General features: G+C 40.6%; 1 protein-coding gene across 3 annotated transcripts; it reads left to right on the forward strand.

The window, feature by feature from the left end:
• The first annotated feature begins 283 nt into the window (after positions 1-283).
• On the forward strand, positions 284-18330 carry LOC122089086 (protein FAR1-RELATED SEQUENCE 3). Of its 3 annotated transcripts, none has more exons than XM_042658541.1 (6): positions 284-724; positions 1358-3725; positions 4102-4191; positions 5547-5696; positions 7593-7709; positions 17796-18330. In XM_042658541.1, exons 2-6 carry the CDS (start codon positions 1455-1457, stop codon positions 17838-17840), a joined length of 2673 nt encoding a protein of 890 aa, XP_042514475.1. In that variant the 5' UTR covers positions 284-724; positions 1358-1454; the 3' UTR covers positions 17841-18330. The 3 variants fall into 3 exon arrangements, with proteins under 3 accessions (XP_042514475.1, XP_042514474.1, XP_042514476.1); XM_042658540.1 differs by having other exon boundaries at positions 284-696; XM_042658542.1 differs by having other exon boundaries at positions 284-560.
• Positions 18331-27341: the final 9011 nt, after the last annotated feature.

Genomic DNA, 27341 nt, shown 5'->3' on the forward strand with positions numbered 1-27341 from the left:
TCATTCACCATGAGTAACACATGGTATATGATGAGGGGTTTTTGAGAAAGATACTAAAACCTATAAGGGGATTTTCAATTTTCTTGTTCTTTCACCATTTTAGCACTAATTTTGATTATTTTTTTTGGAATAATACCACTAATTTTGATCACATGGAACCGTCACGGATTCTATGGTCGTGTGTCGCATCATAAAACATTGAGTGGTGGACCCCATATCCTGACTCGCCCTTATAGATATCTGAGAAACCGTAGGGCTAAGATGGGTTCTCCTCGTGGCCGTTCAACCATGTGATCCTCATCGAACGATTACGATTTCGCATCAACTTCATGTCATCAAGCATCGAATGCGTCTGGCGTACTCGTCTCCTTTCTTCTCTCCCTCCGTCTTCTGCAAGTGCCTGCAAAAGAGTCGGAGGAAACAATCCCCCCTGAAACCCTAAAATTTTTCATTTGAAACCATTTTGTTTCTGATCATTCTCCTTATTTCTGGGTGTCTGCAACTCTAATACGTTCATCTCTTGCTGGTCTTTCGTACACTTGGAAGAAAATCTTGAAAAGGTGAACCCTCAGAGAGATTTCATTTTTTTTCCTATTTGTTCAGAAAATTGAAGCAAAGGAGCCTTAGAAAGAGAATTACAGTTCACTCGTCACTCGGATTTTGCTTCAGTGTGCATCATCATCCGGTGAAGATCTGGTAGGGCTCGGTTCCGTTTGATCAAATGGTCAGTCCCCCAACCCCCCCCCCCCCAAAAAAAAAAAAAAAAAAAAAAAAAGAAGTAATTGACTATTTGATCAGAAAATTGAATGTATTCTCCATTATTTACCTCGTTTGGTTTGTTGGGTCTTTTATACTTTATTGACCTGTTTAGCTACTTTTTTCTTAGACTCTTGGTCTTTTGGGGCTCTTGTTGGAACTTTTCTTTTTTTTTGGTGCAGTGTACTGAGAAATGGGTTTCATGGAGTTTGACTTTATTACTACTGTGTAGAGTGTATAGATAAAGATAGCTCTTTTTGTGGGTTCTAGAGTATTTTAGTGACCTTATTTATGGTTACTTGAAATTGGGTATTTACTAGTATATTCGTATGTATGTTGCGTTTGTTTGTGAGATAGTTCTTTTTTATTGGAAGTATTTTCATTTTTTTATTTGATAATTAAACTTCTATTGTCACCCCATGTTCGTTTATGGATTTGGTTATCATGTGGGTGTTGTGCATCAGCTGCCTGTTTCTTTTTCTTATCCTTTTGATTTGTTTATATGTGGGTAAGGTATTTCTATGGTTAAACTGAAGCATTTACTGCTAGTTGTGTTGCTTCATTGTTTGTTCTAGACTTATATGCGTTAATTTTTTATTAGGTAGTGTACATTGTTGCTTTGCTGGGATAAAACATGAAGAGATACTATTTGTAGTCTGCCAACATATCGAGAAACTGGTGTTGATACAACACAGTCAATGAGCATGGACGTTGAAGTGATAGATGTGGAAGAGGAGAACATGGCTTGCCGTGCAGGAGCTGATGAAGGAGATTCTGAACCCAACGGGAGTGGTAGTGAAGCAAGAATGAATGATAATCCTACTGAGAAAGAGGTACATGCTCAAGATGAGGATGGGGCTGGGGAACCATCTGTGGGTATGGAGTTTGATTCTGAGGATGCTGCGAAGACTTTTTATGATGCATATGCAAGGCGTATCGGTTTTAGCACCCGTGCTAGTCATCTTAACCGTTCCAAGCCTGATGGGCCAGTTGCATATCGAGAATTTGTATGCTCTAGAGAGGGTCTGAAACGGAAGAATGCTGAGAGTTGCAATGCGATGCTTAAGATAGAAAAGAAGGATTCAGACAAATGGGCTGTGACCAAGTTTGTGAAGGAGCATAACCACGCAACAGTAAGTCCTAGTAAGGTGCATTACCTCCGACCTCGAAGGCATTTTGCTACTTCAGCAAAGACTGAAGGATACCAAGAGGTGCAGGTGCTTCCTAGTGGTATTATGTATGTGCAAATGGATGGAAATCGTGTTTCTGTTGAAACAACTCGCTCAGTTAGGAACAGTCCTGTAGAGTCTACTCGCCCTGCTAGGAATGTTGGGCCTGGAAATTATACTAGAACTTCTGTCCGAAAGAAAACCCTTGGAAGAGATGCTCCAAATCTCCTGGAATACTTAAAGAGGATGCAGGCTGAGAACCCTGGCTTCTACTATGCGATACAACTAGATGATGATAACCGCATGACTAATGTTTTTTGGGCAGATGCAAGGTCTAGGACTGCTTACAGCCATTTTGGTGATGCAGTCACCTTTGACACAATGTATAGGCCAAACCAATATCGGGTGCCATTTGCTCCATTTACAGGAGTGAATCATCATGGGCAGATGGTGTTGTTTGGTTGTGCTCTACTTTTAGATGAGTCCGAAGCTTCCTTTGTTTGGTTGTTTAAGACATGGCTTGGAGCAATGAATGGTCTCCCTCCTGTCTCTATAATAACTGACCAAGACAGAGCCATACAAACAGCGGTTGCTCAGGTGTTTCCAGGAACCCGCCATCGTATATGCAAGTGGCACATCTTAAGGGAAGGCCAGGAAAGATTGGCTCATGTATGCATTGCACACCCTACATTCCAAGGAGATCTTTATAATTGCATCAACTTGACAGAGACAGTTGAGGAATTTGAATCATCTTGGGCCTTTCTCCTGGATAAATACGATCTTAGGCTAAATGATTGGCTTCAAGCTCTGTACAATGCTCGTCATCATTGGGTCCCGGTGTACTTTCGAGATACTTTTTTTGCTTCAATTTCGCCAAATCAAGGGTTTGAAACCATCACTTCATTTTTTGATGGGTATGTGAATCAACAGACCACTTTACCTCTGTTCTTTAAACAGTATGAAAGAGCTTTAGAGAATTGGTTTGAAAGGGAGGTAGAAGCAGATTTTGATACAATTTGCACCACACCAGTGCTGAAGACGCCGTCACCTATGGAGAAACAAGTAGCTAACCTTTATACGAAGAAAATATTTACGAAATTTCAAGAGGAACTGGTTGAAACTTTTGTATATACTGCAAATAAAATTGAGGGAGATGGGGCAATCAGCACATACAGGGTTGCAAAGTTTGAGGACGATCACAAAGCATACATTGTTACATTGAATGTTCCTGAGATGAGAGCGAGCTGCAGCTGTCAGATGTTTGAGTTCTCGGGTATTCTCTGTAGACATGTATTAACAGTCTTTACAGTGACAAATGTTCTTACCCTTCCATCTCATTACATCTTGAAAAGGTGGACGAGAAATGCGAAGGGTGGGGTTGGGTTGGATGAACGCAGTGGTGACCTGCAAGGGCAAGAAACCATGACTGCACGATACAACAACCTATGTCGGGAAGCCATAAGATATGCAGAGGAAGGAGCAATTGCTATGGAGACCTATAATGTGGCAATAGGAGCTTTGAGAGAGGGTGGCAAGAAGATTGCTGCTGGGAAGAAAAATGTTGCAAGGGTCACACCTCTTACCTCTCATGTTACTGGAAGTATTCAGGAAGATGGTGCCAAGAAAATGCCTGTGCAGGTTTCAGATATGACCCCAACGTTATGGCCTCGGCAAGATGAATTGACTCGTCGCTTTAATCTTAACGATGTTGGTCCCCCTGTGCAATCTGTTGCTGATCTGAATCTTCCGCGCATGGCTCCTATCTCTCTTCACCGAGATGATGGCCCTCCTGATAACATGGTATGGAGGAGTGATATTTGGTGGGCTTCATTTTTCTTAGGTCATGTTTGAATTAGCTATTGGAAGCCACATTGGCTTTAACAAGCAGTTAAAGAAGGATTTCCCCCCCTTTTAGAAGCCAAAAAATTGCTTACTTGTAGATATCATTCTTATATTGTTGGCTTCCATAAGCCAAAAAATGTTCTTCGTTTTCTTTTTCCCAGCTCTTTTTGAAGGCAAAAAGTTACATTAGCTTCTAGCAATACTCCGTTACTGTACCATTGGTTTGTATATGAATGCAGCAGTCTGATTTACCTCTGATTGAGCAGTGATAGAGAACAATCTTGTATGCAGAAATTTAGACGCGTTGAGGGTTAACTCTCTTTTGTTAATGTAGGTTGTCCTTCCCTGTCTGAAGTCAATGACTTGGGTCATGGAGAATAAGAATTTAACACCTGCAAATCGAGTAGCTGTCATCAATCTGAAGGTATGTGTGTCTGCACTTCAAAATATTTTCCTGCAAGAGATTTCTGCTGGATTGCTTTATATCCTACTTCCATTAAATTTTAGTTCTCTTTGGGGGGGGGGGGATGGTCCGTTTGATCTGATTATACTATGAATATACTTAAAATGACCTTAGGAGAAGTGAGGAAAGACATGCATAGCTTAGACGTTCTATTGAGTATGATGTGGAATAGAGCTGATTGGAGGGCAAGTATCCATGTAGCTGACCCCATTTCATTGAGATAAGGCTGAGTTGTTGTTTATACTATGAATATACTTAAATTTGTAGGAATTAAAACATTTGAAAAACACAATTCTCTGGCAAATAGTCTTGCCAGGAGTTTGGAGTTTTGGAGTATTGCTCTGTAGCAAATTGGCCTTTGTTATGATTTGACTTTGTTTGTCCATCCGCTTGTGAATGCATCCTCGTTTTTGCTTTGCCTGATCCACCTTCTAGAGGTAGCGCTCCATTATCTTTCTCCTTTTTTTATCTATGGTTTATGAGATGTCTATATGCATAGAGAATCCATGCGTCAAAAAAATGGATATGTGTGGATACATGGTTGGACACGTGGCTGTGGCGTCCTGATGTGGTAGGAAGAAGGATGGAAAGAAAGAGAAAAAAAGAAACAAAATAAGCAGAAATAGAAGAAAAGAAAAGAAAAGAGAGGTGGAAAAGAGGATATGGTTGTCTTACCTGGTTTGTTTCTGCTAGTTGATGTTAACTTTGGGAGTTGAGTTTGCTGCTGGAACTCGAAACATCTAACTCCCTCTTTTTGAGAGGACAAAAGCCCTAATTTGGTGCTCTTTTACCATTTTATGTCATATCTTCAGACCCTTATGTAATTATGACTCTGCAACTAGTCGTTATTTCTGTTACCCCAAATCCCCAATACTATTATTGGAACTCATATTCCCTTAATTTTTGCACTAATATTTGTGTCTCTGATGTCAATGATTTATATTTATTTTGTTGAGATTGAGAATGATTTAAATGCCTTCACAAATTTGCATACATACTTCCATATGTATGAAAATTGTACGTTTATTCATTCAGGTTTAGTAAACTATTTAGTATCCAGGTTTCATTTACAGAATTCAGGTAGTTGCCATGCATGATTCAGAGACTGAATGTGAACAGTGATTTAGGTGGCTGAGGGCTCTACAAACATATCATTCTTTAGCCAGTTTCTACCATCCATTGTACAAGTCTTTGTTCTTCAATCGCTTTATTTATATGAACAGATGTTATGCTGAGATTCCTTACTCATTTCCTCACCTTTGTACAAGTCTTTGTCCTTTAATCTCTTGGCCATACATAATTTTTTCCCATTGCAGTTGCAAGATTATAGCAAAGCTCCTTCGGGAGAATCGGAGGTGAAATTTCAGCTTTCAAGAATCACACTAGAACCAATGTTAAGATCTATGGCCTACATCAGCGAGCAGCTCTCAACGCCAGCTAATAGGGTCGCTGTTATCAATCTGAAGGTTCGCATGGAGGAACTTTTAGTTCTTTATTTTCTAAATTTTGTGTTAATTGTTTGGCATTGTCTTTATCAAGTTTTACCTCTGAACATGTTTTAGCATGTTTGTGTTTTGCTGTTGCCATTCTAATTTTCACTGATGAATGAGATTAATTCTGATGTTACCAGGATACAAATAAATTTATTTTTCTATGTGCTTTGGACTGGTCAACTCTTGAAGTGGTTGATTTTTTTCCTTAACTTTTGTGAAACAAAATCAGTGTTTCATTTCAATCTTTGCAATTTGATTGCATGTGAAGTTTAGCTAGCACGATATGTGAGACATTAATGTGGACTTAAGTATATGGTGCAATGTTCATGGAGATATATTAGCACAAGTGCTTGTGTTACAGGTCTTTATACATTCTTGAATGAAGGAATAGATCTGGGTGTGGCTCCCCACTGAAGGTGGTGATCCATTTCCAAGTCCCTTCTAATTGATAATGTGTGCTAATCTGTGTTTAGTGCATATAAGCTGTGGAATTAAGTTGCGGTGGTGATGCCTAGGAAGTTTGGCCTTTCTAATCTGGCTCTAGGTTAAGTGATGCTGGTGGTAGGCATAAACACTTTTTATTAGATCTCTCTGAGTTGTACATATTTGGGGAAAAAGAAAACGAGGAAACATTAGCATTTACAGTGCTTTTGAAGATAGTACTGTGGCCATTTGAGAGAAAAATAATCAAAGAAACCCCTCAGTGCATGCTGATTTGGAGTGTTTAATGAATAATGCAGAAACGATTTTATTTTCCATGAACAAGAATGTGAAATGTCGTCGTGATGCCTAGGATATTTGCCATTTTGAATCCAGATCTTAGATTAAGCTTACCACCTAGGCAATCAACAATTAATACTATACTATTTATTAAATATCTGTAAGTTGTATGTAGGAATAAAATAAGAAGCATGTCATGTAGAGAACTAAATATAATTATAGATTAATTGCGAGAAGGAATGAAATCCCTAAAAAGCCTCCTTCCGAGGAGTACTAATTGATCAATGCGGCTCAAGTTACATTTCATTAACAAGAATGTGCATATGCATGCCCAATTTAAAATAAAATTAAAGGGAGCCCTAGTCAGATTCGAAAAGGAAATGACACACTACTAGTGCCAGCTAAAAGATGCATGTAATTTAGCATTTTCAAATACAACTACTATAAATCCAAATTTTTATAGTGTTTTCGGTAAAAAGTCCTATTCGGTATTTGCCTGCTTAATCATTAGAGTGCCATCCAAAGTCAAATGTGGCCCCATCTTTGCTATTCATCTGCAAAGCACTTGACCAAAGCTGAAGCTCAAAGGATAAGCTGTCTCAAACACACCCATGAAGTTGATTTTTTTTTTTGAACGATTTATCCAGTATGGAGCCTATTATTGCATGGAGCAGTAGCAATTGTTATAATAACATTGATATATCATAAAATCCACAATCCTCCACGTTTGCTGCATCCAACACTATGTTAGATTCTTCAATGTCAACTTAAATATCCACGATTGTTCTTTCATTAGTTTTAATCTGATCCTTTCTGATTGCATTGTTTATCTCTGCCTTTTTTTGCTTTTTAGCTCGTCATAAAATTTTCCCCATCAGAGAAAGGTAGGTTCTCCTATTTTTATTATATATTATTAGAAAATGTAGCTGCACTATTGCAACCTGTTGGTCACAGGTTCAAAACTTGGAAACAGCCTCTTCTGCGAAGCAGGGGGTAAGGCTACATACACACTTGCCCCTCCCAGACCTTGCAGTAGCTGGAGCCTCGTGCACTGGGCTGCTCTTTTTTTATATTAGAAAATGTAGCTGCGTAATCTCATGAACATTTTAGCCATTGATTACTTGAAATTTTATTTTCCTTCTCTTTCAGCTCCAAGATACTGAGACAACTTCTGGAGAAACGGAGGTGAAATTTCAAGTGTCCAGAGATACACTGGGTGCCATGTTGAGATCAATGGCCTATATCCGTGAACAGCTGTCAAACGCTGTAAGCACTCTGTCCTTAACATCATTTTGTGACTTTACACTGCCCCTTTGATATTTAAGGTTGGCTTCTTTCTAATTTCTCTCCAACCATGGTGTCAAGCCTTGATGTGATACGATTGATATGGTCTGATAGGAGTGATAGATATTGAGATTACAATACAGAACTGATGCACTAAAATATCTATGTATAGAGCTATATTGAACTGATGTGGTACCTATACCAACCGATACACTTGATACACAGGCTGTCAAAACCTAAAAATCCCAATTTTTGAAAGAAAATCTCTTCCTCTGATTTTTTGGCCAAAACCTGTTGATCCCCGTCTACACTCAAAAGACAACATAGGAGTGATTAAACCAAGCAAAAATTTGCACTTGTCAATGAAGATTTGAATCACAGATTTTTCCTTTTTGTAATTTCTTGCTTAATTGCTTTTTTTTGGGGGGGGGGTGAATAAGAAAATATTACGAAAAAGGGTAAGAATACAAGAACTCCCCAAGAAAGGATGGGAGAAAGAGGAACAATACAACACGAAGCCCTGCCCTCAACTAGGAGGCGCACGGGAAGATACAAGGAAGCAGGAAGATCCTGGGAATCAACAATGAGCTTGTTCCTTGGGGAGTCATGCACCGGAAGGGGGGATAACAAATAACTTGCTTCTGATGTTGAAGGAGATGGTGTCTCAAATCTGCTGGAAGGATCTAGAGTTGGAGGTCTGTCTCCTAAGGTTACACTCGAACCAAATATGATAAATAGTGGCCCCAAAGGCTAGATTACCCACATCGTCACAGCTGGACTTGTTGGCAAAGGTTATATCCATGCAGTTCCATTTTCTATCGAAGGGCATGATTCTTCTCCTTTGAGGTCGGCACTTGGATAGAATCCTTTCCAAACAGAGGAGAAGAATGGGCAAGCCAAAAAAAAAAAGGTGGAGTTCCAGCTAAGGCAGCAAGAGAGGGAGGCTGGGATCTGTTTTTGAATGAGGATGGACTGCGTAGGAACTAGGAAGGAAGTGGGTAAGGGCCCGTCAAACTTTGAAGTTGTGGCGGAGAATGTGCCTCAATAACCAAACAGTTTTGCACCATGGGATTACTGGGGCCTGAGCACGAATGAGGTCCCAATCAGACTTGGAGCAAAATTGGCTTGAGGAGGCGGCGGTCCATGCAACAAGATCACCACTTTCAGAGGGCCTTCTAATGATGGAAGGTAGAGCATCCCATACAACCTGCAAGGGGGAGGGTGAAGGGGATGGAGTCCAGCTGTGAAGGCAAAGAATCTCAGAGACGATGGCCAGCCCGTCAAAGCCAGAGTTATATTTGGATCTATCAACTGAGTGGATGAGGATCCCAAGGGGGTGCTAGTGGTCCAACCGAAGGCAAATGTCAGCACCATCATCAATAATGGACTTGATGACCCCAAGGGTAAGGATTCTGAATTTTAGGATCATCTCCAAACCCAAGAAGAATTTTAATAAGAGGGGATAGTCAAAATGGAGTCATTCTGGAGGAGCCTAGAGTAGATCTAGTTAACCCAAATGCTTTTCTTCTTGGCAATAAGCTTCCATATCAACTTTAGAATACTCCATATCAACTTTAGCTTGAGATGTTGAGATTTTTTTATCCTTTTCAGACTAAGGCCTCCATCTTTGGGAAGGAAAATAGAAGCATGACTAATAGGGTGAAGAAAATTGGTAGTGTCAGAGCCATTCCAATGGAAGGCACCCATCGAAGACTCAAGTTTCTTGCTGGTTAATTGGGGGAACTTGAAAATACCCGACCAATAAGGTTGCGTTTGGTAGTCATCCAGAAAAACGTTTTTCCATTCTATGGGAACAAAAAACGGAATAAAGCGTTTGGTGTCAACTTGGTGTTTTTCAGTTTTTTTGGAACAAAAAGGAAAAAAAAAAGAAGAAGCTTGAAACACAAAATGATGGAACAACGAAATCTTGTTCCATCATTTTGGTTTCGCTCCAAAAAAAAGTGGATAACTAGGGTAATCATTCCTGAAACAAGTTCGCCAAATACCATATATATATATATATATATTTTTTAATACGGCATTTTGACAAATTGAAAATGTTGTTTTTGACACGAAACGTCGTTTCTAGAACTGAATGACTAGTTGACTACCAAACGCAGCCTAAATGTAGTTGGAGAACGGATTTGTTCAATTCAAGTCGACCAGTGTAGGAAAGGAAAGGAAAGGAGTTTACCTTTCCATAGTTGGAGCCTCTTGTGCATAAGGATTGGGGAGTAGTGGTGAGAGTACAACTTGGAGGGGATCAAGGACTCAAGGGCAAGCCCATGTACTTGACTGGAAGGCTGTCTAAGGAGAAACTGGCAACGCCCTTCAAATTAAGCTTATCAACCTCAGAGACACCTGCCAAGAACAAGAGGCATTTTTTAAGGTTGACTTGAAGACGTGACATGCCTTCAAAGCAGTGCAAGAAAGCCATAACGACCTCAACAGATGGTGTGGAGGCTTTGGAGAGAATCATGAGATCATCAACAAAGGCCATATTGGAAATCTTAAGGGCTTTGCCTTTCAAGAGGGCATGATAAGCTGCAAGTCTATCAATAACTAGAGGCTTCTGGGAAATTCGGAGGGCTTTGCATTTTAGGAGGGGGTGATAAGCTGCAGGTCTATCAATGACTAGAGGCTTCTGAAGAAGACTTAAAGTGCTAAAGTAAAGATGTAGGGAAATAGGGGGCAACCTTGCCGATTGCTGATAGAAGACGCAAAGGAGCTCGTAAGACTTCCATTGCTGAGCACTGAAAAGTGCTTCGACGAGAGGCAATGGTAGATCCAATTGATAAAGAAGGAAGGCCATTTTAAGCAAAGCGCTCACAATAAAGTCCCATCTCATAGTTTCAAATGCTTTATGGGTGTCAATCTTCATAAGAGCAATAAGGGACGGTTCTTCCACTCAAAGCCTCAGACTAATTCGTTGCAGAGGAGGATGTTATCTGATATGCTTCTGTTCTAGAGGAAGGCAAACTGGTTGTCATTGACAAGGGAGGCAACCACCAGCTTGAGCCTGTTTGCAAGGATTTTTGCAGAGAATTTGTAGAGCATTTTAGAAAGGGAGATCGACCCAAAATCTGCTATGGCGGAAGTGCCTTCTTCCTTGATGATGAGACAGAGGAAAGTGTGATTGAGCTCTTTAATCTGCCTAGGATTGAAGAAGCTGTGCAAGGCCTTGATATAATCCACCTTGATGATATCCCAAGCAGAGGAGAAAACCCATACTAAAGCCATCCGGGCGAGGAGCTTTGTTATCCTTGTGAGAGTGGACAATGGACAAAATCTATTCCTTAGATGGGAGGGCTTGGAGGGAGCCCTGGATGGAGGAGAGGAACTTGTTGAGCAGGCCATTGGGGATAACATCCGAAGATGGGGTGGCAAAGGGGATGAAAATCTTCGTAAAGTAGTCAACTGCCTTACCGTTAATGTCTTCCACCTTAAAGAGGGGGGAGCTAGTTTGCATTGGTTTTAATTGTGATGGACATATGGAAGCACCTAGAATTGGAGTCTCCAAGCTTAAGCAATGCATCTCTGACCACAGACCCGTTGATTTCTATATTCAGCCTACATCTCCTTCCAGCCAAAGCCATTCAAATTCTTAGATATGTGGTCCTCTAACGCTGACTACCTCAATTTGTTCTAAAGGCTTGGACCAAGCTAATTCAAGCTCACTCGGCCCCCCTCATCTCCTTTGTCCAGAAGCTCAGGAATGTGAAGAGTGCTCTTAAATGCTGGAACTCTTCAAATTTTGGGAACATCTCTACCTTGGTCTTAGATTGCAAGCCAAAGCTTTCAAATATTTAGCAGAGACTCCAGTCAGATGTCCACAACTCTTCCTTGGCAGGATAAGAGAAATCCATATCCAAAGATCTTAAATCCTTAGTTACGCAAGAAAAGAGCTTCTTAGAGCGAAAATTTATCTCATGTCATTCATGCCAACATCCTCAAGACAATCATTAAAGGCATCAACTAAGGCATCGTCAAGGTGAGCTCCTCCGAATTTTTCGTGATCAAAGCGAATAATGTTAAAGTCACCTGCCATGGCCTAGGGAAGAGATCCCACTTGCGAAGCAATGATGCGAAGGTTTGTGCCATGGTTTAAGATCTCGACGAGACCTCGCTAATATCTCGTTTTTTCAAAAATGCGAGATGAGATGAATGGCGAGATACAAATTGTACAAGAACTCGACCGAGATCTCGAGATCTCGGCGAATCTCGCCAAATCTTGCCTCACTACTTTTTTGAAGAAAAAAACCAAGGAACAAGGATTTTGGTGCTTTTGCTTGACGATCTCCAGTCCTACACTTATTGAAGCTTAAAGAGTAGAGGGTATTACCTCCTCATCCACATTTGGAGTTACTTTTTCTTATATATGATGCCTTTTAAATTCTTATGATTATGTTGTGTCATGTGTTGATTGTGGAACAAAGCATACTAGCCTAAGGTCCGAAGAGTCGGAGACTACTTACATAGGGTACGAAGTCAAAGTACAATTTTAGGTTTGATTTAAAAAAAACTGATGTTTCCATTGTGTTTAGAAGGTCTAAAATAGGGTAATACCAACTTTCAGGGGGCTACAATGACCATATAACCACTGAGACCAACCACCAAGTTGACCGGGAAAAAATACATGATCTCGACGAGATCTGGCGAGATCTCTCTTTTTTGGATTAGCGAGATGGGGGGCGAGAGCGAGATCTTAAACCCTGGTTTGCGCAAGGAGAGATCAATTGCAAAGTTAGAGACATGCTGCAGTGAGAAAGCTTGAGTTCCCCTGGGGGTCGGGCATTTTAGCATTAATGAGTTTAGAGGAGTAAAATAACAATTGAACTTGAATCCTGGAGGGGCCCATAGGCACCCGAGGTGGCTGATGGGATGATGGGCGTAGTTAGAGGAGAATGATCAACTCAGAACAATTGACAAGGAAATTTTGGGGGCATTTGCCTCTTTCACCCTTGTCTCAATAAGGAAGCAGAACACCGCATGGAGCTTCTTAAGACGACTATGAACTTTGAACTGCTTTAACGAGGAATTCCATATGGTGCCTTGATTTATCTGGAAGAGGGCAGAAGGTGCTTCATGGGGGCCTGGCAGAATAGAGGCCTTGAGGTGTGACGCCTTTGATACCCCCAAATTTGGTTGGGGAGGAGTGGTAGATAAGGAGACAAGGGAGAGGATTGGGTTAAAAGGAGGAGGGGGAGAGGGGACAGGATAAAAGGAGGGGGGAAGGCACAGTAAAGGGCCTTGCAGAGGGGGCAGTGTACCGAGCCTTTCGGGTGAGGACAACGCATGGGAAGGATTTATGTTTAGAACTTCGGGTTGGATATTAGGCAATATAGTGGAGGGGTTACAAGTTAGAAGGGAGATATGGGTGCGGTTTACGAAAGTGGGTGGCCCATCCTTGTGGGATTAGGGTTGGGGGGAGATGTGGTATCTGGAATGTTGTGGGTATTGTCAGGGAGCCCATTCCAAAAAGCAAGGGGGGTTCGAGGATAAGGGAAGGGGGTTAGCCGAAGGAGGAAAGAACAAAGGGTAGGTTTGCAGGAGGGAGGAGTGAGCAGGGATGCCAAGAGGAAAGAGGGGGGGGGGAGGCGGAATGAGCTTAGCGGCATGGGGAAATGACAAGCCAAAGAGGGAGCAATAAGAAGGGTAGAGATGTTAGATGGAGCAAAAGACTTGGGACATGGTCAGTAGGCTCATCGACAGAGAGGAGGGCAAAGAAGTGGTTCTAACCAGCGGTCATTGGAGGATGGCAGCGTGTACTGTAGGGAGATGGAGAGGAGTAGGGAAATGATCCTTGGTGCACCGACGAGAACTCTAGGGGAGCGCAAGGCATGAGGGTAAGTCTCCTGAGAGTCTAGGGGAGAGATAGGGTGGATGGGAGGAGACCGAGGTTTGGGTTGAAGTACAAAGTTCTTCACCCGGGGGGGGGGGGGGGATGGCCAAATACCTTACAAATCTGGCAGGGGGTGGGGAGCCAATCGAAGCACACCGCTTGCTGAAAGGAATGACCTTTATTGTCTACCATCATGATGGCGGTTGGCGGAGTTTCATTGGCAGAGACTTCCACACATGTACGAGTGATGGCAAGTTTCTCCGTGCTCTTTGTCTTTTGGTCTGAGAACATGGGCTTCCTGAGGACAGAGCCAATGATGCTTAGCCCATCTTCACACCATTAGTTGAGAGGGAGGCCATGGAGAGAAATCTAGAGTAATAGAGATGAGATCGACACGGTGGAGTTGCAGAAGCCAATCCCATTGTTGGAGAATGGTGGGTCCCGACCAATGTGCTAGGGCCCTCCCTTAAGCGCCTGAAGCTTGTCTCTTTTCGTAGAGAGCTTAAAGATGAAGAATCCATTTTACTTGGGGAGAGAGAGAGAGAGCTTCACAATGTTGAATGGTGGATGTTTGGGTGACTGCCAATGAAGTGGCCAACAAATGAGCTCTGCCACTTGTGAACTTCGATGTCAAGAAGATGAGTTGGGCAAAGAGAAGCCTTGGCGTCGCCAACAGTGGAAGGGCTAACGAATTAGAGAGGGAGGCGCTCCCCAATATAGTGCTGGGCTGCCTGAAAAGAAGCTCCAGGTCAGCTGAAGGGTTAAGGCCAGGGGAAGGTAGTGAGAGATTGGGGTTCAGGGAACCGGCAGGAGGTGGCACCCCTCCATAGCTGGCAGCCATGGTGGGGAGGGTGGAGGGTGGGGCTACAGGATGGTGGGCTTTGGAGGGCGGAGGGTGGTCTACTGGTCTTAAGTGCTTCGTATTACTTACTAGTAGCTTTAATATTGCACTTGCCATTGAAGATTTGAATCACATCGATGCCCTGACAACAGAGATAACCTGAAAAATTGATTGAATTTTATTACTTATTGCTTATTTATGTACAATGCTTAAAAACTCTTGTTTTGAATGAAGCATAAGCATATCCATGCGTATCAAAAGCGTATGTAGTGTCTCTTAGCATCTCTCTGATATGTTTCCAAGACATCTCTTAAAACCAGATTTCCGATATGCTGCTCAATGCCAATAGTTGATAACTTGCCTCCAACCCCCTTGCATAGGTGAGTTTTTTTTGCAAGGATTTAAGGCTTGGATTTGGGGACTTGGGATCTGCCATTGCCAATTCTGGTGCAATCTCAAGTAAAGTTGGCCAAGTTTTGTCTGGATCGGCTGAGTTTAGAACATGGACTATCTAGGGCCCTAGGCATCTAAGAGGTGGCAAATCTTTGTCTGAGCTGCCAACTTATGGTTCTATTATTGGAGACTGACCTTGTTACATGATTGGAAAAGTAATGCCAGGTAGGAATTTGACATAAAAGTTAATGACCAAACCCCAATTTTGCTGACTCTGTTGCCTCTGTTAACTTCATAACCTTTTTTCTTGGATTGCCCTGTTATTAGGTCAATTTTTTTTGATAAATGCCCCTCTCCGTTCAGTGATAGAGAGGGGAAAAGAAAAAGCAAAAGGAACAGCCATTCCACCACCTTCTAGTTGAGAGAACAAAACACAGAAGATACCTAAACAGTGGAAATTAAAGATCAAACAATGGAACCGAAAATACTAACCTCTAGTTAATTTTTTTTTTTTGCAAAAGTTGGTAAATTCGGGAATGGCATATAACAAGCATATTTGTCAAGGCATCACCTAGGCATCCAGGCTCTTTCTTGGGTCAAGGTGGCAAGCCGGCAACACGCCTTGTTGACATTTCATAAGTTTACGCTGATTTATGTTTATTGTTTTGTTTTTTGATGAATTTTCTTATATTATATCCTATGTTTTTTTTTATTTTATGTTGGCTTTCTCGTATTAGGTCATTGCTAGCATATTGTATCATATTGTATTGATATGGCTTTTATATTGTATATAAGTATAGAATTATCATTGATATATTACATACTAATATGCTGCATGCTTGCCCCCCCCCCTCCCAATGCCTTGGTGACCTAGTCACCCTGACAATTGTGATTACAGTTTCCCTATCTCGGGAATGAAAGCTAGTTCTTCGATCTTCTTGCCAGTTTTGTCATCAATAACTCTGTTGAAACTTTCAAGAGAGGAAACAGAAATAGAATAGGAAGAAAAAGAAATGCTAAAGCTTTGGAAAAATTGATTGGGATTCTTACCTTTACATTATTTGACTATCAAATTGAGAATCACCAGTTCCCACAAAAGCTTCGCTGACTATCTTGTCGCTGAAGATATGTCAACATTTTTAACAGAAAGAGATCCAAGGAGGTTTATCAAAGAGGCAGTTCTGCTACTTAGCTTGACTACTAGCACATCCAAATAACCAATTTGAGTGGAACCATGCCCAGATGTCATCCAGATTCACTATCTCATCAGGAGGGAGAGAGCTCTGATGGCTAATTCTCAACTCCCATGTCAATTCATCTGATTTTTTTAGGAGGGCAACACTTCTCAATTCGACTGTCTTTTCTTTTGTATTTGTAATTTATTTGTCTGACCCCTTTGACTGATCATATCCTACCTGGGACATGCTCCCGACAAAGGGACACCGATCCCCTACAGATTCTTCACCCATGGAAACTTCTGGAGAACGCTCCCATTTTCTCTTCCTTGTTATTTGTCAAGGCCCTGTTTGGTTAGTAGTTAAGTGAAGTCAAATAAATTACTTAATGGTGAAGTGAAAGAAAATGAAATGAAGAAGAAATTTTAAAACAAAATGTGGTGTTGGGTTGGAATTAGAGTTGATGCAAAGCCTAGTTGTCAAGGTGTTGCCTAGGTGAAGGCAACGTGCCTTGCTTACCTTGCTTCCAGGCCCCTCCAACACCTCAAGTTGCGTAGACGCCATGACAACTATGGTGCAAAGTGATAGGCATCATATGGGAACTAGAACATGTAGAAGGTATGAGGTGAAAAAATGTTCATTAACATTTTGACTGTAAAGTGAAGCAAAACTTAATTGTCATAAAAAATTTGTTTTTGAGTTTTTTACATTATTGTTCCTGGTAATCTTTACAAAATTTCCATTTTATTTATTTATTTTTTTAATTTCACTTCACTTCACATCTAACCCAACAGAGCAGTAATTTTTCAGAAGAAAAAATGACTGCTTTTATGGATCTTGTGGACATCCATGGACATTCCTAGTGAGTTAACTAAATCCACTGAGGATCTGTGCTCCCAAACAAGAAATCTTGTCAAAAATTCAGGTTCAGACTCTTTCATGCAGATTTAAATACATGTCACCTATAGTTCAGTCACCCAGGGAAAACCAGGTCTTGATTGTCTGCTTCGAATTAGGATGGCAATAAGTAATAAATCTCTTGTGGTGGAATCTCTATGCTACACTTCGAACTGCAAGCACTTCTTCATCTTCAAATTGTAGTGAATGCTCTTTGCTAGATTCTTCCTAACCTTCCCTTACTTTCCAACTTTCCAACTTTCCAACTTTCCAACTTTCCAACTTTCTTAACCTTGCCCACAATCCCACAGCCTTCCAAGCTGCTAATTTAAATAGGGCAACCCAGAATCACCAAACAAATCGGAAACCAAATCGTGGACTTGATCCAATTTGTTATCGAGTGAGTTGGTCAATCTTCCAGTGCTATCGGTTTCTTCCAACTGGTTTGCCTGATCCAAACCAGGCCAGGTTGGCATCAGCTAGGAACCATTGGGGGTGTGGAGCCGGCCTTCAAATCCTTGATATGTGTTCCTTGTATCATTCCAATTTTATTGGATGTCCAGAAGAGAGAGTTGTTGATGTGTTTCATGTGGCTTTTGAAGACTTGAATAATATAAGGGCAGGCTGTATTATGTGGTCTTATAGGTTCGTTTTGATTTAGATGTTTTAATTGGAATACTGGGTTGGATGCATAGTCTGAATCTGGGTCCTTGTTTGAAAATTTGGGTTAGGCCTAGTTTGGAAATTTAGGGATAGGGGGAGACTCTCTATGATCTTACACCTTATTTCGAGTTGAAATTATTCAATAAATTTTAAATCAGTGTTCCCAAATTTGGCTTGGTTTTAGATTAGTGTGGAAGTCATGGTAGGTTTTGTTTTATTTTACTTATTTGACCTGTGGTGTAATTTTCCTTTGACAGGCTGAGCCTCAATCGGAGCCATCATCAAAGAAACAGCGGCAGTAGATTTCACCGAAGCCTAGTTTTTTGTTTAGAGCAGGCATTCCATATCTTTATTGACCGCAATCAGCAGAGCCATGTTTGTTTATGTTGATGCATTTTCTGCCCTTCTATTTAAGCATGTGATCTTACTGATTTGTAAATGTAACCTGTCAAACTAAGATTGAAGGCATCAATGACTCTTTATCCAGATCAGGGGAGATGTATTCTCTGCCCTGGTCTGGTGATGTGTCTTTCTACTAATTTGCTCTTAGGGTCTGGGGGGTTCTGTATTTATGTGGTGACATGGCTTAGGAGCTTTTTTACATATGTTAGTTGGTTGTGGGTCTTGGGGAGCCCTTTTGGTGCGCAGATCAGATGTAGCTTTTATGGGAAATTGGTGGAACCATTTTTCCTTTTCTTTCTTTTTTGGATTTGATTTCTCCCTTCTTAGGGAGTGAGATTTAGCTACCCTATGTTTTATGATAATATGGTGAATGTTGTGATGCATTAACCACGAGGCCCTCCAAATTTCTATACCCATTCTGGACTTATATTTCTGAGAGGAGGTTAGGCAGGATCTGCTTAACTATTGTATTGTATTTAGATGGTTGTGTTCATCCTCAGTGTTCTTTAACTCTCAATTCATATGATATGCTTTTGGAAAGGTAAGGAATCAGGAGGATGTTATATGTGCCCATTTATGGAGATTTTTTTGTCTTATTATCATATAAGATTCATGTCCATAGATCATCTGTTTGTAGAGGCCATGGTCTTTTTAATTTGTTCTCTTTAACAGAGATGATTATTCTTTTAGGTTCAGTTGGATCATGAGTCCGAAAACAGCCTTGAATTACTCTGTTTTTACTTTTTATCTGGTGATGAATTGTCCAACTGGTAGATTAGATTTACATCCGGGTTACTAATCCCTGCATCTTTATAGAAATCCATCTCCAGTATTTTCAATGCAGGTTTTGATGCCTATATTGCAACAGGAAGCATGAAGATTTGTATACAATTCCTATGATGATAAGATTTCTCTGCACCATAAAACATTAATCAAAGCAACTCTCAGTTGTTTTGGCATTAATAAACCAAGCTGCACCTTGATTTTATTTTGGATCGAGTTTTCCTTCACCCAGGGTTGAGAGAGAACCTCTTAACCAATGGCGATGTGACGCGACTTTGAGTTCATCAACTACCATCACCTATTGTTCACGGTCTGAGTTCCATTCTTCAGTCCATTTAGAGGGTCTGACGGGGTGGATGAAGATATTCTCTCATCATCATGGATAGAAAGTGGGTCTTTTTTTATTTTGAGGGGGTTGAACATGCTTATACCCTTTATTGCCAGAGCTCATCTGATGTTCTGGATTTTGGCACGTATACAAGGACTGTTACCGATGGGCATAAGGAGATTGTAAGTCCCTTAAATGTATTTTTGTTTTCTGGTTCTTTGCTATCCAAATATTTAATCTCCTGAAGAGAAGTGATGTGGTAGCTGTTGAGTTTGATGCAATTTAACTAGTGGATTTAATCCCCAAAGCCATCAATGGCACTTTTTGATTCTGGGTCTAAAATACATTTTGAAATGAGAAAATAGAGAATCTATTTCGAGAATACATATCAAACACATCTTAAGAATCTAAATTATTGTTCTCAGGCAGCTTTGATCTATGATGACGGAGGGCAATTGTGAAGGATTTGAAACAACTGGAGTTCGAACCACACTAGAGCCAGCCCAATTATCCATCTGCTATCTTTGATGCATTTTGACATTTCCAATAGCATTTCGGCTCCTCTCGCTTAGGTCTTGTCTACTGTTACCTGGGTGAGCGTTACGTGTCCAAGTGGTGATCAAATGATTCTTGGTGTCTTATTTTTTGTGCCTTTGTCAATGCCTCGATCCCTACATTCTCTCTCAAAATGTTGGATTATTGTCTTGTCACATGGTTCTTGTCTAAATAGCTATAGGCTGACCCAAGCGATGGGTGCCAAAGGAGCCGGACCCCTTTCTTTTTTTAATCCACTGAATCACACTTTTTTTTTTCTCTCATGATGAAGGAACTAACTCGCTTTGGAGAGACTTTTAATTTTGTTTTCCTTCTTATTTCTCTTTACCAAAAAAAAAAAAAAAAAAAAAAAAGACCATCTAACACACTTTTTGAAATCCATGTCCGTTCTTCTGTAGAAAATTTAAAGGAAGCAATTACATCTTTTACGCCTTTTCATTATAGAGAAGAGATTCTCTAGTCAGCTGTTTAAAAAACTTGAAAATGTCATAATAACTCTTGGATGAGAGTGGAGGGGTATTTTGGAAACATTGTAATGGGGAAGAAAAAGGACTAAGCAAGAGAAATACCCGATTAACAAAAGTGTGGAACAAATTCTTTCCCTCTTGGGTGAACCTAATAGGAAATAATCAAGTAGAGTTTGATGGAACAATTTATCAAACACAATGTGTAATGCGTGCAATAATCAAACTCCCAAGAAAGCAACGAAATGTATAAATCAGTGAACAAATCCACCATAGACACAAACACATACATCAACATCAACAATTTAACGTGGAAAACCTCCCCAATGAGAGGAGTAAAAACCATGGGACCGTAGTCCACTAAAATCCACTATCTCCAAATAATGGGAATACACAAGAGTTTTCTCCAACTGAAATTAAAGACATACAATCATTCAAAACATCAAGAATAACATATCATTGGCATACATCATCAACAAGATGAAATCCCAAAAGAAAGAGGAAGAAATTAGAGAGATCTCACCAAAACAGAGGCAACGAAAACGTTGCTGAAAAACTGTGTTAAGAAACTCTAAACGACAATCACACCATACATGATGAAGATCAGTGTGTTACGAAGACCACGGATGACCATCTGATCGAGCTCTTGAAGATGACCGCAAATTGTTCACTAACCCAGAAATTTTTCTGCTCCTCTTTTTCTTCTTCTCCAAGTTTTGCCAATAGCAACCTCTCTCTCTCTCTCTCTCTCTTGCTTTCACTTAAACTCTATTATATGAACAATGTTAAATGAATAAATCCGCATCAATATTCTTGTGACAAAAATGCCCTCCTTATGGGTCTCAAACAAAGATGAGCTTCACCTAAAAAAAATGAGCAAACTTGGGCCATCCTCCACAAGGAGGGAAACCCAACCTAACAAATCTCCCCCTCCCGACTATGTGGAAGGATTCGCCATACCGGCGATCAAATGACAAACATCAATCTTCTCCCTTGGTAATGCTTTCGTCAACATATCAGAACCATTATGATCTGTATGAATTTTCTCAATTTCTAGCAACTTGGAATTTAGAACAACTCTTATCCAATAATACCTCACATCAATATGCTTCGACCTAGTATGAAAAGTAGAATTCTTACCAAGGTGGATAGCATTTTGACTGTCACAAAACAACACATACCGATCTTGCTTGAAACCAAGCTCTTGAATAAACTTCTTCTTCCATAGCAACTCTTTACAAGCTTTCGTTGCTGCAATGAACTCTGCTTCGGTAGTAGAAAATGCAACACATTTCTGCAGTCTTGATTGCCAAGCTACAACAAGTATCCTGAAGTAGACTTACGAGAATCAATATCTCCGACCATATCTGCATCTGTGTAACCAACCAACAAAGGTTTTTCATTTTCATAACAAAGTCTCAAGTTAGAAGTGCCACGAAGATACCTCATAATCCACTTGACTGCATTCCAATGCTCTTTCCCAGGATTTGAAAGAAAACGACTAACTGTGCCCACTGCATAAGCAATATCTGGCATTGTGCAAACCATGGCATACATCAAACTTCCCACTATGGAGGCATATGAAACTCTTTCTATATTTTTCTTTTCTTCATTAGCAGAAGGACTCTGATTGAAGCTCAATCTAAAGTGAATAGCTAGAGGAGAACTGACGACTTTAGCTTTATCCATCTTGAATATTTGAAGCATCTTTTCAATGTACTTCTCCTGTGATAACCATAACTTCTTAGCATTCCTATCTCAGACGATTCTTATGCCAAGAATCTGCTTTGCTGACCCTAAGTCTTTCATTGCAAAAGACTTACTCAACTGCTTCTTTAACTTGTCAATCCTGAAAGCATTTTTACCAACAACCAACATGTCATCTACATTCAATAAAATGATAACAAAGTTATCATCATAGAATTTTTGTACAAAAACACAATAGTCAGAAGTAATTTTCTTGTAGCCTTGCTCCCTCATAATTGATTCAAACTTCTTATACCATTGTCTTGGTGCTTGCTTTAAGCCATAAAGACTTTTCTTCAATTTGTACACATAATCCATTTTTCCTTTAACTTTGAAAACTTCGGGTTGCTCCACATAATCTCTTCATCTAAATCACTACAAAGGAAGGCGGTCTTTACATCCATCTACTCAACCTCTAAGTCAAAACTGACTATTAAACCAAGAACCACACCACATGAATCGATGACTTCTTTATAACTGAAGAAAATATCTCAGCAAAATCAATCTCTTTCCTTTGACTGAATCCCTTGACAACCAATCTAGCTTTGTATGGTGGATGTAAAGAGTGTTCTTCTTGTTTCATCCTATACACCTACCTATTCTTCAAAGCCCGTTTGCCCTTAGGAAATTTCACCAATTCAAAGGTGTAATTCTCATGCAATGACTTCAGCTCATCTTGCATAGCTTCAATCCACTTGTTCTTGTGTTCATCTTCCATTGCTTCTTTAAAATATTCGGGTTCTACCCCATCAGTTAATAATACATACTCATTTGTAGAATACCGTGTGGAAGGTTATTGGTCTTTAGTAGACCTCCTGAGTGGAATCAATGATGGAACTTCGTAAAATAGGTAATTGCTCATGAGGACTATCATCTGTCTCAACTTGTATGGGAGCATCTGCATCATCTGTACCTTGCTGATCAATTTGAATTTCATCTCCAACCTGCTCAGGCACTGGGGATGGAGGAACTAGATCAAAGTCAATTAAATCACCGCTGAATTCACAACCTGTCTTTTCTACATTATCAATATCATGTATGATCTCCTCCTCTATAAATAGAACATCTTGACTTCTAATGATTTTCTTATCGACTGGATCATAAAACTTATAACCAAATTCATCTTGACCATAGCCCACAAATACACATTGTTGTGTCTTGACATCAAGTTTAGACCTCTCATTCTTGGGAATATGTACAAATGTCTTGCATCTAAAGACACGTAAATGATTATAAGAGACATCCTTCCCTATCCAAACTCTATATGGTACATCAAACTGTATTGGAACACATGGTGTTAGATTCAAAATATGCACAACTGTACTTAAAGTCTCACCCCAAAAGGTTCTTAGCAACCTTGCCTGTGAAAACAAACATTTGACTCTCTCCACCAGTGTTTTGTTCATTCTCTCAGCCAAACCATTCAATTGAGGAGTCTTTGGAGGTGTATTTTGATGTCGAATACCCATTTCTCTGTAATAATTATCAAATGGTCCTGAGTACTCTCCCTATTATCTATGCGGATGCATTTTAACTTCTTTATAGTTTGTCTCTCAACTGAGGTCAAAAATTGCTTGAATACATTTAGCACCTGATCATTTGTCTTCAAGGTGTAAACCCATAACTTCCTTGAGTGATTATCAATGAAAGTTACAAAATAAAATGACCCACCAAGTGTTCTTGTCTTCATAGAACCACACACATTGGAGTGTACCAGTCAAGTACATTTAACTTCCTAAAAGGAGGAGAACTCTTGAAGGAGGCTCTGTTCTGTTTTCCTGCCAAGCAATAAACACACTTTTTCAAATGAGTATTGTTCATTCCAGGTAGAATCTTCTTTTGGACAATATCATCATTCATTTTTCACTCATGTGCCCAAGCCTTTTGTGCCATAACTCAATAGTACCCTCATTCTCCACTGCATTTATAATGCCTTTGGAGAGTTTTACCTGCATCAAGTACAATGTGGAGCACTTTTTACCTCTTGCCACAACCATAACACCTTTGGTGATTTTTCATTGTCCATTATTGAAAGTATTACAAAATCCCTCATCATCAAGTCTACTTGTAGAAATTAAATTCAAGCGGATGTCAGGAATATGTTTCGCATCCTTAAGAACTAACCTTGTGCCAATATTGGTTTTCAAATAAACATTTCCTATGCTAATAGCTTTTTCCAAGCCATCATACCTCATCTTTACAATCCCAAAATCACCGAGTGTATAAGATATGAAGAAGTCCTTTCGACACTTGACATGAATGGAGGCACCACTGTCAATTACCCTACTAGTCTCATGGCATGCAAAGTTAACAACACCACTGTCATAGACAATGAGAAAGTCCTTTGAAATGGAAATAACTCTTTCATTATTGCTATCATCATCTTTTTTCTTCTCTTTGGCTTTTTCCTTTTTATTCTCTCTTTTGAGCTTTTGACAAAACTTCTTGGTATGATATTTCAAATCACAATGATAACATTCAACATTTGTAAACTTTTTGGATTTTTCTCTGCCCTTATTTCTATTCTTTGGATCTCTATTGTCACGCCCCGTTCACATAGAACCGGACTAGTGATCAGGTTAACACCGGTTAACCCAAACCTGCCAGGATCATCTGATACAGTATCCAACCACAACATACACACAACTAAGAAAATGTTCAATAGTTCAGCGAAAGACTTACTTTACCTGTAAATATTCTCATTATACTTGATACCCAAATTGTAATACATAGTTAAGTACATGTGGACCCTCAGGCATGATATTTACACAAAAAGAATACAATTTACATATCAAGTACACAAAAGGGATCATAAAAAAAACAAAGAGTACAGCTCAGCTCGGTATCCAAGGGTTCATAAAAAATCAAAGAGTACAACTCAGCACGGTATCAAAGGGATCATCAAATATCAAAGAGTCAAGCTCAGCTCGGTATCAAAGGGGATCATAAAAAATCAAAGAGTCAAGCTCAGCTCGGTATCAACGGGATCATAAAAAATCAAAGAGTCAAGCTCAGCTCGGTATCAAAACTGGGGTCCCACAGCACAACCCTCGCACGGGCAATCCGTGCCGTGCTCTAATTCCTCGGGGACCCACCAATCCTCTTCAGGAAATTCAACTGTGAGGCCCGACCCTTGCTCTTCAGGTTGATGCCCTAAAAAATTATCTAAAAGAGGTGCACACGTGGGATGAGCTCACTAGCTCAGTAAGTGAAAAGAAGGACCACACAGTAGTCCACACAACAATCACAACTATATGCACTATATGCTATGCAATTCATTTTTAATCACATCTACCTAAACAACATTACTAAGTCTTTGGTTTAGTGCTACTACAACCACAGTGTGCGTATACTCCGGGTACGAGCCGCGAACTCCATCCCGCGATACGCCCATAGGACTGTCGGATAAGGCCCACCGTGAGTACTAAAAAAAGTAAAACATGCCGACCACCGGCTCTCAATATAAAGTAAATGATAGAAATTAAAGGTGTTGACTCCAGCAATTTAAAAACAGTACGATTGGCTCTCTTGAATATACCACCGAGGTTGTCGATTGTCCTAATGACCAGCCGGACGTATGTCTAACCGCCACAGTGACCCGACAACCGTGACCACTGCTTCCCCCCAAATGGTAATCCAACACCTCAACCCCTGTTGGGAAAGGACGTAGCACGGGAAAATGATAATCCTAAACCGCATGCTCCTATATGACATCGTACGATTGCATAGTACCATCGCATCCCATTCCACGGGCCACCAATGCACTCGTTTCCAAGCCGACTACGACATCTAGTCTATTAATGCATCATGCACAATGATGTCAATATTCATCACATAAGCATATCATCATTTGGCATTGAGGAAATGAATACAACACACATGACATAAAATATGAGGATGGCTAAGCTACATAGCATTTGCATGATGACATGGCTAGTCTAGCTACAATTAGATGAATGCCAAACAAGCCTTGAAACAAGGCCAAACATCCTCTCCCCACTTACCTGTAGTGTACAAAGACTCACGCTCGGTATGGGTGAGATCCGGTGCGAGAAGCGTAAGTTTTGGTGAACCTATCATAAGTGACTGGGGTTAGTATTTCACCACTTTGGGGTCAAAATTAATAAGATTTGATGACAAAATCATGTTTAGAATCCTAAAAGAAGGTCGTACGTCCGTTTTGGATCCATTCGGACGTAAAAATCACGTTGGGAGCCTCTCGGGTGGGTCGGACAGCCCACCTGTCTTGACCCACTAGTCATGATCGACGGGTAGGTCGACCCATCGGTCATGATCGTCGGGCAGGTCGGCTCATCGGTTGGGCCCGTCGATTGGCCCTGAGGGCCTACTAAGACTGATCGGTGGGCTAACCTGCCCGTCGGTAGGGCCCGCCGGTTGGTCCCAAGGGCCTGCCCTCTCAGGCGGGCGCCACCGGTCTTGGAGGGCAATTTTCCCTGAAACCTTCCCCAACCTTTGGGGAATCAAATGGGGCTTTTCCAAACCCATTCTCCACACATTCAAGGTCTCATAAGATGATTCTAACCTAGATCTAGGTTAGATTTAAGGAATGGAAAGCCATCTTACCTTCTTTGCTCAAGAACTCGTTCAAAACCCCAAAATCACTTCAAATCACCAATGCTTCTCCAACCTTGTAAACACTTCTTCAAATCCTTCAAAATCAACACATAAACCACCTATTAAACCTTAGATTCATCATCTCAAGGGAGATTTACAAGACCTCAATAAACACTATCCAAATCAAGGGTTTTACTTGGGTATGGTGAAAGTTTAGAGAATATAGCCTTCGCTCACCTCTAAACGCAGATCTCGTGTTGGGGATCACTCTTCCGGCGTCGGAATGGGAAGATCAAACCTTGACGCCGCTTAAATCCCTTTCTTCTTCCTCTTTCTTCCCTTTTCCTCTTCTTTCCCTTCTTTTCTCTCTCCTCTTTACTCTTCTCACCAAACGCCCGAGTGTCATAAATGAGAAAATGAAAAACATAATGATAGCTATTTATACTTTGTAAAACATCTTGTAACCTCATGGGTGGGTCACTCAGGTGGGCGAATGTGGCCACCTGTGACCGCCCACCTGAGAGCCGAAAATTGGTCACCAAGTGGGATTTTGATGGAATTCGACTCTCGGCACGAATCTCACTCTCGGCATAAGATATAATAGACGTATGCGCTTTAAGATACGGCTACATACCTGCTTTATCCATACATGGATTTATGATATGTGCATGTACACGGCTTGGGTACACCCGTCTCCTCTGGCACTGACTCGGACTTGTCTGGCCAGCCGGTGTTCAAAGTCACCCTTGCCATCATGGTCCATAAGGAACCCGCCTTAACCCTCTCTGGTTCGGGTCCTGCATGGTTAAACTGGGTCAACCGTGTAATCAGACCGGGTTTAAGAAGTAGGGTATTACATCTACTCTTGCTCCTCCCCCTTTTCTTAGTGACTAAAGCTTCTAAATATGAAGAAGAATTATGTGACTTTCTTCTCATCTCTTCATTTAGAA

The sequence above is a fragment of the Macadamia integrifolia genome, chromosome 9 (assembly GCF_013358625.1).
Source record: "Macadamia integrifolia cultivar HAES 741 chromosome 9, SCU_Mint_v3, whole genome shotgun sequence".
NCBI lineage: Eukaryota > Viridiplantae > Streptophyta > Magnoliopsida > Proteales > Proteaceae > Macadamia > Macadamia integrifolia.